We start from the raw sequence: 19,089 nt of genomic DNA, 5'->3' as shown, positions 1-19,089 counted from the left end.
AGAAACATACATACATTTATGCAAATTCTTCATAATTTAATTTCTTCAAATATAATACAGGGTGCTATATATTTGGTGGCAACAGTTTGAAAAGTGAAATAGACATTCAGAGTGATTTGAAGCAAAATTGCAAAACAAAAACAATAGTCCATCAAGGACAAAGCCCCTTCGGGCTAATAATTTAATAGATCAAATAATAATATGCAAAAGAATGATACTCAAATAAAAAAACAGTGAAAAATAAGTTAAAACTTTGAACACAAAAAAGAAAGCATAAAATTATAATGCAAAAAAGATTTCAAGAGCATTCTGAGATTGAAAATAAATTCTGATTACAATTAATTAAAAGATTGATGTTTTGGATTAAAAAAAAAAGTAGAGATAATTTGTCTGATATTGTATGTTTTGCACTTGCTTCATCACTTATACATTTACACATTAATTGTGAATCTCTGCAAACTTTTCATTTTAAATAAATTCCTAATTTTGCACATATATTCTTCTGCTTTTAAGATGAATTCTGAGATTATGTAATTAACATATATAAAGAAATTATCTGTTCAAGTTTCACGACTCTGTTAAAATAAGCAAGGTTGTTCATATCGACAGTAAATAGATTCTTAAAAATAACTGAAAAAATTTCTTAGCATTCGAAAATCATAAACATGGTAAAGAAAAGGAAGCTAAACAACACAGAAATTAAATTCCAATTTTAGCATATTTTTTTTATTTAATCCAACTAATTGCATAATATAAATTAACGGTAAAATTAGCGCACAGATTCAATCTAGGGAAAGCATTACTGGTTATGGTTTTATAAATAGTGTGTTCATTTATATACTGTTTCTCTCATTTAAGAGCAGTAAAATTACTTTGGAAGCAATGAATGCCAGATACATAAAAATTCCAAACACAAAGCATAAAAAGTGCAGTTCACAGCAGAAAAGGCAAATGAATGGAAGAAGAAATTTCTAGTTTTAATTAGAAAAACAGCCATCTCATCTATTAACAGCTTGAATATAAAAAGCTTACATTTAACATTATCTAAGATTTTAGGGGGAGGGAGGCATTTATACATAAAAGCCAACATATTTTCATAAACCTTAAATATATGAAATTAAAGCATCTTACCTAATAACAAAATTTCCATCAAAGTTTCAAGAAATTCTGCCTAATTTACACCAATTATTTCAACAGAAGTTAGAAAAACTAACCACAGCTAACCACTATTTATTTTGATAATCAAGGCACACAAGTTACGGATATAGCATTTAAAACAAAAGACAAAAAACAGAGATATACATACATAACTAAATAAAATTTCTCATCGGAACTTTTTACATTCTGATGTACAGTATAGTTTTTAAAAAAAATCAATTTTCAAATAAAGTCACAAATCATGTTCATTAAACACACACTTTTATTAATACCAGAATTGCATAATTTTGAAAATGCTCACACTGTATGCCATTCTATTTAGGGCAGGTTTCAAAGTTAATTTTTTTCCCCCAAAATTCAAGACGAAAACAGATAAATAACAGTTAACTTATATCCTTCTTTAAAAGAGCTGAAGCAGTGGATTAATCAAGTTTACATGAAATGAAGAGCTTATGACTGTATCATAGCATCATGATTATTTATTAATGGCATTAAATCAGACAGCCTTGTGACAGATTTTGTCCCGAGTTATCATTCTATACTGTCTTTAGAAGTCTTTTAATTCATGTTTCATAAAAATTATTTTGGTTACTTGAGCTTTCTAGCTAGTTGAATGTCAGATGATCAAGTTTTTATTGTATATAACTGTATTTAAAAAACATATTTTCAAATTCAGTAAATCTTGATTAAATAGTTCTTAAGGCATGAGTATGTTTTGGTTAATTTATTTATATGGCAATAACCAAAATTCAAAGTAAAAATTAGAAAGGCAAAAATATGAAATCAGCCTATAATAATAATAATAAAAGCTTATAACTTTCAAATTTTAAAAATATTTTCTTAGTCCCAAGGTAGGCTGATTATTAGAATTCTGCTAAATTTATTACTCTTCTATTTAATTCATAAATTTAATACACTGCAATATTTGTACACATAAACAAATCACAATGACTGTTTTCTGTAAGTTTTATTTTGTTAATTTAAAGTATATACATGAATTGACTTAATGCTATTTTTATTTAAATGTGTACATGAAAACATTTAAAGCTCTAAATACACAGACAATACAATTATTTAGTATGCTGCTATAAACATTAACGTAATTAAAAGTATTGGTGAACACAATTTATGTATAATTTACCTACATTATTTTTGCTTGAAAAAGCTAATCAAAGAGGCTTGCTTCCTATTAATATAATGACTTCTGTTTACAGTTTCATCAGAAATTAACTCTTTTGCTTTTGCTTTCAGTGGGTCTTCTTCATCTTCTGATGCAGAAACAAGTTCTTTTTTAGTTTTAGTAACTGTAGATACAGAAAACGAATTAAGAATATTATCAATATAAAAAGTTTTGCATGCTGATAGCAATAAAGAATGCATAATTTTTGTATACCTAAGTACTGTGCATAATTAAGAAAATTTCTTTGCTTATACTTTTGCAGAGAGGAATATATTGAAATAAAATATAATTGAAACTAAATAATTATTACTAAATATTAGTTTAAATAAATATATTTTTACATTATATTTTATTCAGTTTTTCAAACATATATCATAACCTATGCATATGATACATTTTCTAACACTAATGTATAACATGCATTAATTACGAGAATTAAAATTTTATTGGAAATTCTGAACACTAAAATCCTAATATGATGCAAAAGCGCAAAAAGAATAATCACAAATATTTTTGATTAAATTTTACAATTAAAACACATTTAAATAGCTCTAATTTTATTTGATATCTATACTGGTGATAAATAAATATGATACCCAGTCTTAGTTTTTGAATGCAATAAAAAAGATAAAAAGTCCGCACTAGCAACAGTATTTCATACTAATTCGTTTTCTATTTAAATTTCATATACACTTATCACATTTTAAAATTCTATTGAAGACAGATTTAACTAAGTTTCACAAGAAGTAAAAAAAACCCAGCAAATTGGTATCTTTACAAAAGATATAAAGTCCGTAATCCGGACTCGTCAGGACTTCGGCGATTCTGGATTAGGGGTTTTTCCAGATTATAGATCATCAATTTAAATCTGGTAAGATAGCATGCAGAAATTATACAATTAAAAATATGAAACATAATTTATGAAATAAAGAACAATTATGATCTAAAGGGTATCAAAATTTACAAAAAGAAAAAAAAAAAGCTTAATATTTATTTGTTTACTTTACTAAACATTTCTTTCAATGTAAGTTGTTTAAGATGCTTCCACGAAAAATTCAAAAAGTTCCTTTTCCTTGTGTCATATATAGTGGACTTTCCAATGCCATACTTCTCGCATAATTTTAAGACGGATAGGCCTTTATCAATTTTTTTTGCAGCAATTCCACTTTTTGTTTAATGGACTCTGAAACATGCTTTCACTTTGTAGATCCTTTGGCAGCTCCGAAATTGGAAACTCTTTTTGACATAATCGAAAATTCAAGCTTAATTTTTATAAAATTGTTCTAACAGTCTGCAAAAAATAATAAGCCAGATCCAATTAGAAGATTAAGGAACAGTGCAATCTGCAACATTAACTGAAATGCCTTATATAATTTTAGCTTAGCTTATGCTGTCCGTACTTATAGATTAAACGTGCATGCATAAACGCATATGCGCATGCGCAAAATGCATTATGCTTTTACGCATGCGCATAAAGTTTGTAGCTTTGAGGTCCGGATTACAGACTTTGTACTGTATTACATCTCTTTAATTGTTTTTATGGCTAAGAGTTCTTAAAAGAAATGAAAATAGGCAACATTATCTAAACCAAGGATTTTCACCCGGGGAGCTAATTTCATAGTTTTATCCTTTTATTTAGCCTTTAAGCATTTAGTTTTAGTTTATGAGCATAAAAAACTACATTGATTTAAGTTTTCGGACTTACCATTATTTTCCTGCTTAATTTTTCAAACACATTTAAAATAATCTAAATTTAAACAAATGCATATTGTTTGTTTGTTTGGGAAAGGGGGATGGATTATCTTAGCAATAGCAAAAAGGGTCCATGGGACAAAAAAGGTTGAAAACCACTGATCTAGACCTATGGCTCCCAAATTTTCGAGAACACAACTCACTTTTGAGACCAGACCTTTGTTTGTGACCCTTACCTTAATTCAATAAATAAATAAATAAAACAAAGAGATTGTATAGCTCAAGTTGTTTGCTTTAACTTAACTCCCCCTTCAAATTCAAAATTGTGCATTTTCTTTATTCATCATTTAGATAGCACTGAAATCTTCCAGAAACAGCTCAAAAAAGCTGAATAAGATAAATGACACGTTGTTTTTAGCCTGTGTTCCATACTGTTGAGTAATACCCGTAATGTGGGATATTAAACAGTTAGCACAAAATTAAATGCATTTCATTAAAACAGAATAATAAAAAAAAATGTATGAATCTCCTACAAAGAATGCAAGAAAGAAGGCAATGGAAAGAATAAAAAGAAAAATAGATAACACAGAAGAAAATGTCTCAAATACAGTTTTATATTTATTTCCAGATAATCTCAATGCATAAAATTATTAGGAAGTATTGTCACAAGAAAGTATGAAGTTATCAAAGGTACTTTGCATTTAAATGCTGTTCATCAAAAATAAGAGATAGCCCTATAAAATTCTTAGAAAGTTACAGTACCTCTGAAGAGAGAGGATAAAAAAATGAAAATAAAAAATTAAAACGGCAGTTGTTGTTTTCACAAAAGTGTTGATAAAAAACTTTAGCAATCAAGCTGTCCAGTTGTTTCCATATTGCAAAAACTAATAAGTTAACAAACTGCTGAAAATTTGATTTTACTACCAACTGTAGCTATTATGCAGATAAGACTGGAAAAGTATAAAATAAGTTTAATGCAACACCTCCCTTCAATAATACAATTTAAAGCATATTGAAATGCCAGAAGACTCTTAAGAAGTAAGCTGTTAAAAACACTTTTTCATCACAAATGAATAATAGACATTTCCAGATGCCAGTTTTGCAGTGCATACTAATGAAAATAATGGTACAGAACATATTTTATTTTTAATCTACTACAAGGCCATACTACTACAAAAATGTTTCTTCCCCATTTCAATACAATATACTCATAATTACAGTATTGATTAAACAAAATATATAGCTGTATATAGGGCCAAGTCAGTGATGGGTCATCAAAAAAGATACATTGTCAGATTAAAGAGCTAATGCAAAACGCTATATAGACATACTGCTATTTTCATTAAGAAGCTTACATGGAAATCATTTTTGACTGAAATGAAGTTATTTAAAATCTATGATTACGGTAAATTCTTGTCATAAAAGCTACAAACTCATAGTATGAGTTGCCACTTAAAGAGGAGAATGAAATTCCCTGACTTTTCCAGGTGTGTTTTGAGAAAATTCCAGTCTATCCGCATAGTGCGCGTTGGCTGTGCTGAGAGGTAAATTAATTATGGTACCACTTGAAAACACAAAAATTTGCCAATTGCATATGACTTTTTATATATATAATCCTGAAAACATTACTATTATTATAGCTATAATAGGAGTTGTTTTCTCCACTGAAGATTGAGATTAGAATCTGTCCAATCTGGATTAAAAAATGAGTTTTTTCGCAGACATTTTGCAGCTAAACGAAAGAAAGAAATCTATTTAATGATATTTTAAAATTAAAAAAATTTTATATTTATTTAGCAGCATACATAAACAAAAATATGTGCATTAAATTTCGTGATAGTATGTCATCATACTACTAGATTTAGTTTCAGAATTATGGCAGAGAAATTTGTCTGAAATTTGAAAGTATTATTAACTAATAATTAATAAATTTAGAGGAAAGAACACTAAATGATATAAATAATATTAAAATGAAGTTAATTGCTTAAAAATTGAATTACAATAATCAATTCTATTTTGGCGAACATTAAATGTTAGCATTGATGACAAATTACTATTTTTTTATTTTACTGCAAAATGAAAAATAGGGCATTTATTAAAATGAAAAAAAAAAAAAAAAAAGTAAAAGACTTTGAGGTAAAATCCTAGTTTTTGCTACAGCTTTGTACAATTTTGAAGGTCCCAATCACAGTATGTTTCGGCTACGCGGGACTTGACGTCGAAAAGGACAATTCTCAGAACCCGCACAATTCCAGGAAACACACATAGCTAGGTTACCATTCTCACTTATTACAAAGTCTTGAACGCCAAACAGTAATCGATTATCGCTCAAATCGGGATCACGTGATCCTTCAGAAGCAGAACTTTCGTCTGATTGGTTGTCGAGGTGGGAATTCGCTTCAGGCGGGGCTTTTTTTTCTAGGAACCCTCCCATTTAGACCAGTGCCACCAGAATCTCGTTTCTCAGAAAAGTGTTATCTAGCAGGGACTGTAGCCATGTGTGATAACCTCTTAAGAGACAGAAAGAGGTAACTGTTGTTACTGCTCACCATAATGTCGCCAAATCCCATGTGTACCGTACATGGAGGTTAGAATAAAAAAAAATATGTATTGTTAATATAAAAAAAAAACTTCTCTGCAACAGGAATGGCTCCATCCCAACATAGAGGGAAACAGCTGCGTATGCACAAAATATCTGTCGCCGAAGCTCGCGAAGTTCGAAGGTCAAGTTTATCAAGAGTACAAAACGAATAATGTTTTAAATTTCCTTAAACTTTAAAGGAAAAGAAAATATTTTTTGCGCGAGTAAATTAATTAATAGATCAGCTATTTTGAGCCAAAAAAAGTACGAAAATCTGATTATAAATTATCGCAAAAGTCAAAGAACGTTTCTTCTTAACACATGCTCCACAATTTCCTGTACACATCGCGGAGGAGGAAATTCTCACCGTCAGGTTCTGTCACCAAATCCCTTGGTGAGTTTTTCCCTCCACTTTCTAGCAAACTGATTTACATTACGTCTATGGAACCTTTCTTTCATAATATAGACATTCTTACATTAGAACAAAGTACATGGGGGCTATTCTAGCCTCCATGGCACCGTATACTAGGATTAAACCGATTTTGTTATATACGAGAATGGGAAGGTATTTTCTTTAGTTCAACATAACCTGCACATGTGTGTCTTAGGATTCTGGAGGCTACTGGAAACCAAACTTGCTGGAAACTTGCTGTGCCTTTCTAAAAGACAATCTGATTGGAACTGCGAAAATTGGTTTAACGCCAGCTGCCCTAATGATGCTCATCCGATACATAATTTGCCAACAAAGTGATCGCTTCCAACACTGGCACAAAACTCGCTTTTTGGGGGATCGCTGTATGAAATTCCCTGACTTTTCCAGATTTTGACTAAAATATTTAAATTCCCCGACTTGACTTTTTTGGTCAATTTTCGAATTCCCTGACTTTTTCCCGTTTTCCAGGTAGAACTGTCATACTTTCACATATGAAATCATGTGTTTTTTCCATAAAAAACACTATATGGCAGTAAGATGACTTATGCAGGGTACTGTTTTGTGGACGTTTTAAACTAAGAAAAAAGCTTTCAATACATCTAAATGTAGAAATTTAAATACATCTAAATATAAAAATTATAATATAGAAATTTATTTTCCTCCCCCCTCCCATTTTTTTTTTTTTTTTTTTGCTGATGACTTAAGTTGAAGCAAACCCGTGCACAACTGTTCGAGAGCTTGCGGAGAAGATCGGCGTAAGCAAAAACAACGATTTCTGATCACTTGAATCGTATAAGAAAGTCAAAGAAGCTCGATAAATGGGTGCCTCACGAATTGAGAGAAAATAAAAAAAAATCACAGTTTTGAAGTGTCATCTGCTCTTCTTCTCTGTAACAACTGGTAACATTCGGCTCAGTGGTTGGACTGCAGTCAGACACCACAACACTTTCCAAAGCCAAATTTGCACCAAAAGAAAACTATGGTGACTGTTTGGTGGTCTGTGGCTGGTCTCATTCATCACAGCTTCCTAAATCAGGGTGAAACGATTACGGTAGATAAGTATTGCCAGCAAATCAAAGACATGCACCAAAAATTGCAATGCATGTGCTCAGCATTGGTCAACAAAAAGCGGTCAGCTCTTCTCCATGACAATGCTCAGCCAGCCGCATGTCGTGCAACTAACACTACAGAAATTAAACGAATTGGGATACGAGACTCTCTCTCTTTCCCCATATTCGCCTGACATCTCGCCAACTGATTTTTCAAACATTCTGCAGAAAAAATGCTTCAGAAACCAAGATGAGGTCAAAAACGGCTTTGACAACTTTATCGTGTCCAGAACTCCAGAATCTTATTCTACTGGCACAAATAAACTTATACGGTCAAAAGTCGTTAATTCGGACACCCATAATCCGGAATGATCTATAATCCGTACCTCAAAGCTGCAAACTTTCTGCGCATGTGTCGCGTTGATGCATGCGCATAGGCGTTTACGCGTGCGCGTAAGACCTTTACGGCTGCGAATATGCGTGTGCGCATGTGCGTTTAATGTGTAAACAGATGGTATAAGCTAAGCTAAAATTATCTAATTCAGTTAATGTTGCAGATTGCGTTTTTCCTTAATCTTCGAATTGGTTCCGGCTTATTATTTTTTGCAGACTGTTAGAGCAATTTTATAAAAGTAAGCTTGAACTTTCGATTATGTCAAATAGAATTTTCTATATATATTTACTAATATGTAAAGGATCTACAAAGCGAAAGTATGCTTCGAAATCCGAAATCTGTTTATCAATTTCACGCTGCTCTGCGGCGGGAGGGGAAAAACGCAGCGGCATGCAATGAATTGGAAGTTGATCTCTCAGCACTATCCTTATCTTCAGGGCAGATGTTTTTATTTTATTTGGCTTATAATTCCTTACTAAATGTAAGTTGTTTAAGATGCTTCCACAAAAAATTCAAAAAGTTCCTTTTTCTTGTATCATATACAGTGGACTTTTTAATGCCATACTTCTTGCATAATTTTGAGACAGATAGGCTTTTAACCATTTTTTTGCAGCAATTCTACTTTTTGTTTAATGGACTATTTCATATCGATGTACTCCATCTTTGACATGATTTAAATCAAGTTCCTCGTCATTATAATTCACTTCCGATAGTGAAGAAAGTGACACAGAGGTTATTGAAAACGAAAAAATTTCGATTGACAAATTAGTCAGTATTCTCGACACAGCAATTATAGGAATTGAACAGTGGAACTTTGTAACTAAACAAGAAATTATGTCTGTTTAATAGAATTAAAGAGAAAGTATTATCACATAAAACAAAGCAACTTAAACAACTTGCATTGAAAGAAATGTTTAATAAAGTAAACAAATAAATATTAAGCTTTTTTTTTTTTTTTTTTTTTTTTTTGTAAATTTTGATACCCTTTAGATCATAATTGTTCTTTATTTCATAAATTATGGTTTCATATTTTTAATTTTGTAATTTCTGCATGCCATCTTACCAGATTTAAACTCATGATCTATAATCCGGAAAAATCGATAATCCGGAATCGCCGAAGTCCCGACGAGTCCGGATTAACGACTTTTGACTGTACCTCATTGGCCAAAATGCATTGATTTGGCTGGCGCTTATTTTGATTAATAAAATTGTTTTTGAGTTGAGTTATGATAAAGATATAGGTTAAAACCTGCATTTATTTTCTGGACAACCTAACAGTTTGATATACCCTCATGATTCCAAAATCTGACATTCTTGATGCCATGACAGGAAGCCATGTTTATTTGAACATATAGAAGAATTACACATTTTTAGCTAAATGTGCATAGCATTATGTCATAACTACTTACCTATTAATTTCTATTATGCATATTGAAATTCTGATTATCTGTGCTAATTAATGTTCTAATAACTGAAAAATAAGAATAAACTAAAAATTACTAAAATAATACTTTTGGATTTTTGTTTACGTATTATGAAAATTTTTCAGTGCAATTAAATAAACAGCATAAAATGTTCTTATTGATTAAATTAATACATTTCAGATAGATTTTGAATTTTGCTTCTTAGAAACAATTTACATATGCAACCAAACCTATGTTAATAGACATTCCTCTTTAGTGAACAGTCACCATTAATGGACAGTCCCTGTATCCCCTACTTCCCTTTCGAGGACATGCCCTAATAACAGACAAAATCTTTGGTCTTGTGAGTGCTCATGAATGGAAAGTTCCAGCTTATATGCATATTCCAAGCCATACTGATAACCCTGTACACAACATGGCAAATAATGGGTGAAGATATGACATCATTAAATCACCATATTAATTATTTCACCTCAACATCCATACTCTTCAACAAGCTAATGTTAAATCACTGTATGAAGAAATTTTTGGCTTGATAAAATCTTGATCTTCATTGCCCTTTTATTTTTCCATCTATACTATTTCTGTGTTTCTTCTACAGTACAAAGTCCGTAATCTGTACTTGTCAGGACTTCCACAATTCCAGATTAGGGGTTTTTCTGGATTATAGATCATCAATTTAAATCTGGTAAGATGGCATGCAGAAATTATAGAATTAAAAATATGAAACTGTAATTTATGAAATAAAGAACAATTATGATCTAAAGGGTATCAAAATTTACAAAAAAAAGGCTTAATATTTATTTGTTTACTTTATTAAATATTTCTTTCAATGTAAGTTGTTTAAGATGCTTCCACAAAAAATTCAAAAAGTTCCTTTTTCTTGTATCATATACAGTGGACTTTCTAATGCCATACTTCTCGCATAATTTTGAGACAGATAGGCTTTTCTACTTTTGCAGCAATTCTACTTTTTGTTTAATGGACATCGAAACATGCTTTCGCTTTGTAGATCCTTTGGCAGCTCCAAAATCGGAAACTCTTTTTGACATAATCGAAAGTTCAAGCTTACTTTTTATAAAATTGCTCTAACAGTCTGCAAATAATAATAAGCTGGATCCAATTAAAAGATTAAGGAACAACGCAATCTGCAACATTAACTGAAATAGATAATTAGATAATTTTAGCCTAGCTTATACCGTCCGTTACACATTAAACGTGCATGCGTAAACATATTATGTGCATGCATAAATGCATATGTGCATGCGTAAAGGTATTATGCACATGCATAATTGCTGCGCATGCGCAGAAAGTTTGTAGCTTTGAGGTCTGGATTATAGATCATTTCGGATTATGGACGTCCGGATTAAAGACTTTGTACTGTATTAAATATTTTACTCTATAATAGATGAACATATTCGAAAGAAGATAAGTATTATGCACATGCATAGATGCATATGTGTATGCATAAAGGCATTATGCGTTTACGCATGCGAAAAAATTTTGTAGCTTTGAGATCCAGATTATAGATCATTCACGATTATGGATGTCCGGATTACAGACTTTGTACTGTATTACATTTTTAAACATTTGATCATCAAAAATAATTTCAATCTGGTTAATACTGATACTTTTATTACAGACAGAACTTTCATACTTTTCATTATCACAGATCAGACTTTTCCAGCCATCAGTTAGTATTTACAGACTTTAATAAAGAGATATATTGTATCAAAAATCAGGAGTTTTGTTCCTTAAAATTCATATATTTTTCAGCAGCATCTGAGAAATTCCTTAGGGGATGATGCACAGATTTGGAAAATGTATAATCAGTGTATATATATAGATAAAATCAGAAGTTCAATGTTTATGCAATTCACAGCTTGGTAACTTTAAACTATAGGAAAATATTTTTTATACCAGAGATTCCCAACCTTTTCTCTTCATTGACCCCTTTTAAAAGGATGGTTTTCTGCATCGGTCGCATAACCTTTTTCTTAATAATATACAGCACACAGCATAATCATAATACAAATAATTGGACAAAAACAACTTAAAGATAACCAAACTAAGAATATGAACAAAAGCTTTAAAAAAATTAAAAGAAAAAATGTTTATTAGATTTATGTTTTACCACTTTTGTGTTATTGTTATATTTAACTTATGTATATAAACAAATTTTCAGAAACAGAATCACAGATTCCAATTGCACCAAAGTTCGATTTTAATGAATGGAATGGCAGGCTTGAGGTATTGATGAATTTTTTTTTAATATTTGGCATAAAATTGCTTAACTTAATTCTTAAATAACTGTTTAAAAAATATACCCTCCCCCCCATTTCTTGTTTTCCATTGTAAATTATTAATTTGACTACAGCTTGCTATCACTGATGAGAAGAAAGGGAATTCAATAATGTTGGTTCTGTAACAACTTTATTTAAGATCAGGGTTCACACACATTTCTGCACATGAAAATTAAGTACTTTTAAGGACCATTAATGAAAAAATTAAGGACCTATAAGCAAATGAGAACTGAATAAATTCAATTAAAAATATTATTTATGCCTGAAATTCACTTTTGTAATACCATTCTAAAAATAAAATAGATCCCTAAGTAGGATGCATTATTATTATACATTAATTAATTAACATTATTATTAATATGCTTGGGAATAAAATAAACTTTATGCAATTTATCAAGTAGTACAGTACAAAGTCTTTAATCCGGACTCACCAGGAATTCAGCAATTCCAGATTAGGGGTTTTTCCGGTTTCTGGATCATCAATTTAAATCTGGTAAGATAGCATGCAGGAATTATAAAATTAAAAATATGAAACCGTAATTTATGAAATAAAAAGGAATTATCATCTAAAGAGTATCAAAATTTACCCCCCCCCCAAAAAAAAGCTTAATATTTATTTGTTTACTTTATTAAACATTTCTATCAATGTAAGTTGTTTGAGTTGCTTCGTTTTATGTGATAATACTTTCTCTTTAATTCTATAAACAGACATAATTTCTTGTTCAGTTACAAAGTTCCGCTATTCAAGTCCTATAATTGCTGTGCCGAAAATACTGACTGACTTGTCAATCGAAATTTTTTTGTTTTCACTAACCTCTCTGTGACTTTCTTCATGCCTTTATCCATTTTTTTGCAACAATTCTACTTTTTGTTTGATAGACATTGAAACATGCTTTCGCTTTGTAGATCCTTTGGCAGCTCCAAAATCGGAAACTCTTTTTGACATAATCGAAAAGTCAAGCTTACTTTTTATAAAATTGCTCTAACAGTCTGCAAAAAATAATAAACTGGATCCAATTAGAAGATTAAGGAACAACGCAATCTGCAACATTAACTGAGATAGATAATTAGATCATTTTAGCTTAGCTTATACCGTTCGTTATACATTAAACGTGCATGCGTAAACGTATTATGTGCATGCGTAAAGGTATTATGCACATGCGTAATTGCTGCGCATGCGTAGAAAGTTTGTAGCTTTGAGGTTCGGATTATGGACATCCGGATTAAAGACTTTGTACTGTATTAAATATTTTACTCTATAATAGATGAACATATTCGAAAGAAGATAAGTGACATCTACGTTTTACTAACAGCTTTATGTTAAATTTTTTTAATGTCTCATTTTGTCACATACTTGTTCAGTCTAGAGGTTTGGTAAATAGCAGGTAGATTTTGTTAAGCGGTCAAGGTTAAAATGAGAAGTAAGATCATTATCAGTATGATTCATAACCAAAAGACTGAATGTTGTCACCGCTGCTGCTTGTCTAGAGAGAAACCTGCTGATTAGAACAATTCTGAAAGGCCTGATGTAGGCACATTTGGCAAGTTTTGAAAGTTAGTTGGGCTTTGTTTGATGCAGTTAGTGCTGCAGCATCGTGTAGAGTTCCAGGAGTTGTAACCCAGTTAATATACTACTTTAAGGTTTCAATAAGCCACTAAAGCACCAGAGGTGATAAGTTCTTTTGCATTATTTTAAGTCTCACTAGATGCAAAGAATAAGTTTTACTTGAATTTTTTGCATTTTATCTTGTGACCACTGTGAGGATTAATAAAAGGCAATAACTAACTTTAATATGCAGCGATAATTTTTAAGGGTAAGCAGTTGGTTTAAATGATTAAATTAGGTAATTGGATAACCTTCTTCATTACGGATTTACATGATCAATATTAAATTTTATTTCTTTTATAATTAGCCATATTAAAATCAAAATCTAATAAAATTTCACAGTTTAAAATATATGTAAATTATGACATTCATTCTTAAGCAATATTAGGATAGTTACACATTAAAAGCTACAAAACATTAAACATTTATGTCTTGTAACAACAACACTCAACAAAATATTTATGCATGATTTTAATTTGAAGCCTTCCCAGACATTTTGGCTTTTTTTTATCGATTTCCTTCTCTTTAAGCATCTTTTCTAACGATCAGAAATTTGTCTCAGTACACAAACCAATGTTCTGACTAGTTTCTGCATGCTTTATCTGCTAACTTGTCAACCTCTCCACAATATACCTATGAGGGTTTATTTAATCTGGTAAAAGTTAAATAGTTCCAACCCCCCGACAGATGTGAAGTAAATTATTGCTATGTCTGAAAGTAACTAGAATATCAGACAAAGGTTTAAATAAGCCTCTTATTTAAAAAGAATTTAGAACATTAAAGCATGTTTTGATGCTAACAAAATCAATTACAGCTCATGGTGACGTTATTAAATAAGAACAGTCAAATTCAAACTAAAAATGTGGACTAGTGGTCAGAGGTTATATAATTTAATTTTAATTTAAGCTGGCTCAGTAACTCTATCATATGAGGAAATAGAAATGGGAAATTATAGTAAAGACTAGAAATCATAAACAACTGGGTAATTTATATAATAACTGTACATATCATTGAAAAATAATTTTCTTCATGTATTCAGTTTCTTTCTTCAACAGGTTTCCTTTTCATTTTAGAATTTTTGGATTTAATTAAGGATTTCTGTTATTCTAAAATAAAATTTAAAAAAAAAAGAGCCTTTAGAATGTATAGAAAAAGAGGCTAATTTTATTTCTTTAGTACTAATATGAACATTCAGAACAGAAGAAATATGAAATATTTCCAGTAAGGGCCAGTTACAGAGTTGGTGTGGCAGAATATTTAGAATTTAGTGACACACCGAGCAACAAAATCTAGAAATGGCAAAACTTTTAGAATTTAGAGCACGCATTAGAAGCAGAATTTAGAAAGGCAGTAGGCAGGAGAAAGGACGCACAGAGATTGCATCAGGAGGGAAAGTGCCAGCTGGGTGTATGATGCATACGGACATATTAGATGAATCTTTTAAATTGTCAGTTTTCAATTTTTTTATTAAGAAAATTCCTTTCTATAATGCCTGCCCATGTGGTAAGATTATAAGCATTTTTTATCTTTCCCATACTTGTGGCAAGTGAAAAGTAGAGAAAATAAAGGGAAGATAAATATGTTAAGCAAAAGATTCTAGTATCAGAAGTAAAATATTCAAATATTATGTTTCCATTGTTCTTCCAGATGTTCTCAAAGTAAGAAATTCATCTCAAACTTTCTGTAAAATACACCCATTACGTGTTAATACCACAGAGACATTTTTTGTCACATATCTCTGGAATCTTCTATAATCGTGGGTCTATAAATCTTGCCTTCAAATTCTTTTAAACTTTCCAAGCTGCAATGTCTAAAATTCTAAATAAAAAAGAAAAATTATCCCTACCAATTCTGTAACAGCAAAAAGCCAGAAATATTTTGGAAAAAAAAGGAGGGGAAGTCGCCAAATTTATAACTGTTTAATAAAAGAATTCACATCCCCAAAAGCGACTCTTTATTAGAAAAAATGAATTCTGAAATGCTTATGTTTCACTTCTTGCTTAGAAACTCCAATACCCCACCATTTATATTAGAAATAGGAACAAATTATAACCCATGAACCCATTCAAAATATAACCATATATGTCAGTGAATCGCCAAATATATTCCTCCAAAACGATAATTCACACTCAAAATGGCAGTCGTAAAAACAGACAGATATTTTAGATGATTAAAATTAAGGACTTTCTACCGATTTTAGCCAAAATTAAGAACTTTTAAGGACAAAAAGAATTCATTAATAATAATGGCAATTATATTATTTAATAAAGATTATAGACTGTCAGGAAAATTTGTATTTTGTTTTATTCCAAAAAATGGACAGAACTTCCTGGTAGATCGAATATATGTTTTTAATAGTGGTAACAAATTTACATTCCTATAAATAGCTGTTTATAGTAGTAATACCTAATAAATGAGATATGCAAGATAAAACTTACCAAAAAACCCTTCTTCATCTTGATATGTTTTCTTAACTGTTTTCAAAATTCGACTTTTGCCTTTGTGTATAACAGGAGGAGTAGGAGGAATTGGATCTTCACTATCCTCACTCTCTTCCATGATTGCTATGGTAGGATCTTCAGGTATATGGATGCTTCTTAAAGCTTTATCTTGTGCTTCTACACAGAAAGAAAGTAGATATTAACAGCTTCTACCAACAGTATAACTAGAACTTTTAGACTTTCATTTAAAAAAAAATACTTTAAGAGATTAAAATTTTGGAAGGTTAAGCAAAGATTTACTAAAAGGTTACAACTCGTTTTTCTTATTTTTCAAACATGATTTACACACTATTAAGAACTTTTCTCAAATTAATTTTTTATTTGCCTCAAATGCACTTGAAATCTTTTTTCCCCCTTTTTGACAAATAATTCAATTTTTAAAAAAATAATAGAGAGAAAAAACAGTTTTTAAACATTGAAATAATAGGACCAGTCATTATTGATATAAAAAGTTGACTAATACAGTCAACATTCAATATGATGTACAATCATTACAGCAAACGTTGAGTGCACAATTAACACATGACAACGGTCTATTGCAACTGGTGCAAAATGTCTTAATTTTCCCACTAATGCTATATTACATGTGGGTTTCTATGCACGATGTTTGGGTACGTGGCGTTAAATAACATTATTCATGGTTAAGTAGTTCTCAGTATTAGTAAATGATAATGATGTCCTACAAATAAAATTTAATGTATATGTATGCTATAAACATTTCTGTAGCACTTATAAGGGGAGATTTGATGGCAGTATGTTCCCCACTCACTGCTTTTGATATATTTTTTATTTCTTGATTTTGGGAATATGAACTATTTATTTCATTTTATTTATTTGTTTTCATTATTTTACCTTTCCCCCTTTCATTTTTAATGAAAAATAACAGAATGTTTTTAAAATGCAAACTTGTCTTTCCCCTCAAAAGCATATTTTTGTAGACCACCTCTTTTGGGCAAGTGTTATTTTCTTTCGGTTATTTTATTATTTTTGATTTTATGCTTCCCCCTTTTTTAAGGAAGTTTGCTTAAAGATGATATGAGAATGTATCGATCAAGAAGAAAGTTAAGGTTTGAAAAAAAAAAAAAAAAGTATGTTGTCTGTTGAAACAAGTTTTTAGGACAACAATCAAAAAATAAAGAAAGTGTAATAGGTAGCTGATTTCATCCCTGAATTACATGACAAAATGAGCTTTACAGTTTAGAAAAAGTTTCATAAGATGAGACACATTTTTATAAAGCCCAAATGTTATTATAAAGGATCTTTCCCATCATTCCTTTCTTGGACCTTTAGAATTAAATTCTGGCTGAAGTTTTACATACTGTGCTGCAAAATAAATAGTATAAAATATTAAATATTTCAGTTCTTAAAAGCAGTATTATTTTCCTGAGATGTTTCAGTTTTAGCAATGGGAATAATGAAATAATTTTACTTACATTGATAAATAAAGTAATTAAACTTTAAAATAGAAGATAATCATTTAGCATAACAAACTATTATATTTTACGATTTTTTTTACATCAGCCTAAGCAACAAGATATCTCTGCCTTCTAGAGTAAAATTGTGTAATACAATCTCCATGTTTATAAGCAAAGGATTAAATTACTAAAATCAAATTTTAAAAAAAAATCATGAAAACAAAACTTCTGGTGAAAAAGGTAAAATTTATTCCATAATTTTGTCAATATCAAATATTAGAAAATAATAAACAATATCAATAAGCATTTCTGTGCTATAAATTATGCTTAAGAGGAAAACTCCAAACTAAGCATTGTAAAAATAAAACACTGATATTTGCTGTACTTTCCAAAAACAAATAGTTCTATTACTGAAGCATTTGCTCAATATTAATCTTATCACACAAAAATGGATAATATATTACCTTCAGATTCACTATCAGATTCTGATTCTTCAAATGTGCAAATACGACGATGCTTTTTTGCCTTTGGTTGAAACTCATCTTCTGTCAAAATTAAACAGAAATGAAATACATATTATGCAAATTAATATTATGACAACAACAAGCCTTTGCATATTCTAAAATACATAAATAAATAAATAAAAAAGAAAAAAATATAAAAAGAAAAAAAAGAAAAAGAAAAAGAAAATACCTGATTTACTGTCTTTCTTCTGTTTTGAAAACTTATTTGATTTCCTAAAGACACAAATGTAACCTTCATTAATAAACATGATTTTATGTACGTACATATGCATGCATGCATGTGCACACACACATTATATTTAATTAACACTGAAAGGATTACACAGGGAATTTTCATAAATTAAGAAAATTTAGTTTTCGGATTTGAAATAAAAAATTACGAATCTTTAAAACTCAAAATAAAAAATTCAGTATGAAAAATATTTTAAAAGGGGGGTATGAGTCACAAGAAATATGAAGAAACATTATTGACTAAAATTAAGAAAATTTCAATCGAATGCTTTGTAAAATACAAAATATTCTGTTAGTATTTCATCAAATCATATTTCAGTGCTCTTTCTCTGAAAAAAAATGCTTTAATATTAAAATCATCAGAAATATTTCTGATTTAGAATCACAAGCGATGACTATTCTAAAGAAACTTCATATTAATTATTTATAAAAATATGAAAACATTTCAGTGTGATCTCTTAAGCAGAAAAATTAATATATAAGAAAAATTACATAATAATTAATTTAAAAATTAGAAATATGTATAAACTGATGTATACGTATACATATAAATGTGTGTCTAAATTACAAATACATATTTAATTATTTAAAAAATTTT

At 29.9% G+C, this 19,089-nt stretch overlaps 1 protein-coding gene across 2 annotated transcripts in view; it reads right to left on the bottom strand.

Moving 5' to 3' along the window:
* Window positions 1–704: 704 nt before the first annotated feature.
* LOC118187577 (uncharacterized) overlaps window positions 705–19,089 on the bottom strand; it is a 72,478-nt gene continuing 54,093 nt past the window's right edge. For both annotated transcript variants that reach the window (XM_035357825.2, XM_085814607.1), the window contains exons 11-14: window positions 18,430–18,473; window positions 18,201–18,281; window positions 16,259–16,438; window positions 705–2,462 (exon numbers count right to left, since the gene is read on the bottom strand). In XM_035357825.2, coding sequence (XP_035213716.1) covers window positions 2,305–2,462; window positions 16,259–16,438; window positions 18,201–18,281; window positions 18,430–18,473 — 463 coding nt within the window. In that variant the 3' untranslated portion in view covers window positions 705–2,304. The remainder of the gene's footprint in view (window positions 2,463–16,258; window positions 16,439–18,200; window positions 18,282–18,429; window positions 18,474–19,089) is intronic.

The sequence above is a fragment of the Stegodyphus dumicola genome, chromosome 1, assembly GCF_044657685.1.
Source record: "Stegodyphus dumicola isolate Sdum_Otavi_A_Nest chromosome 1, ASM4465768v1".
NCBI classification, from domain to species: domain Eukaryota; kingdom Metazoa; phylum Arthropoda; class Arachnida; order Araneae; family Eresidae; genus Stegodyphus; species Stegodyphus dumicola.
This window is presented reverse-complemented; position numbering and strand designations above follow the sequence as displayed.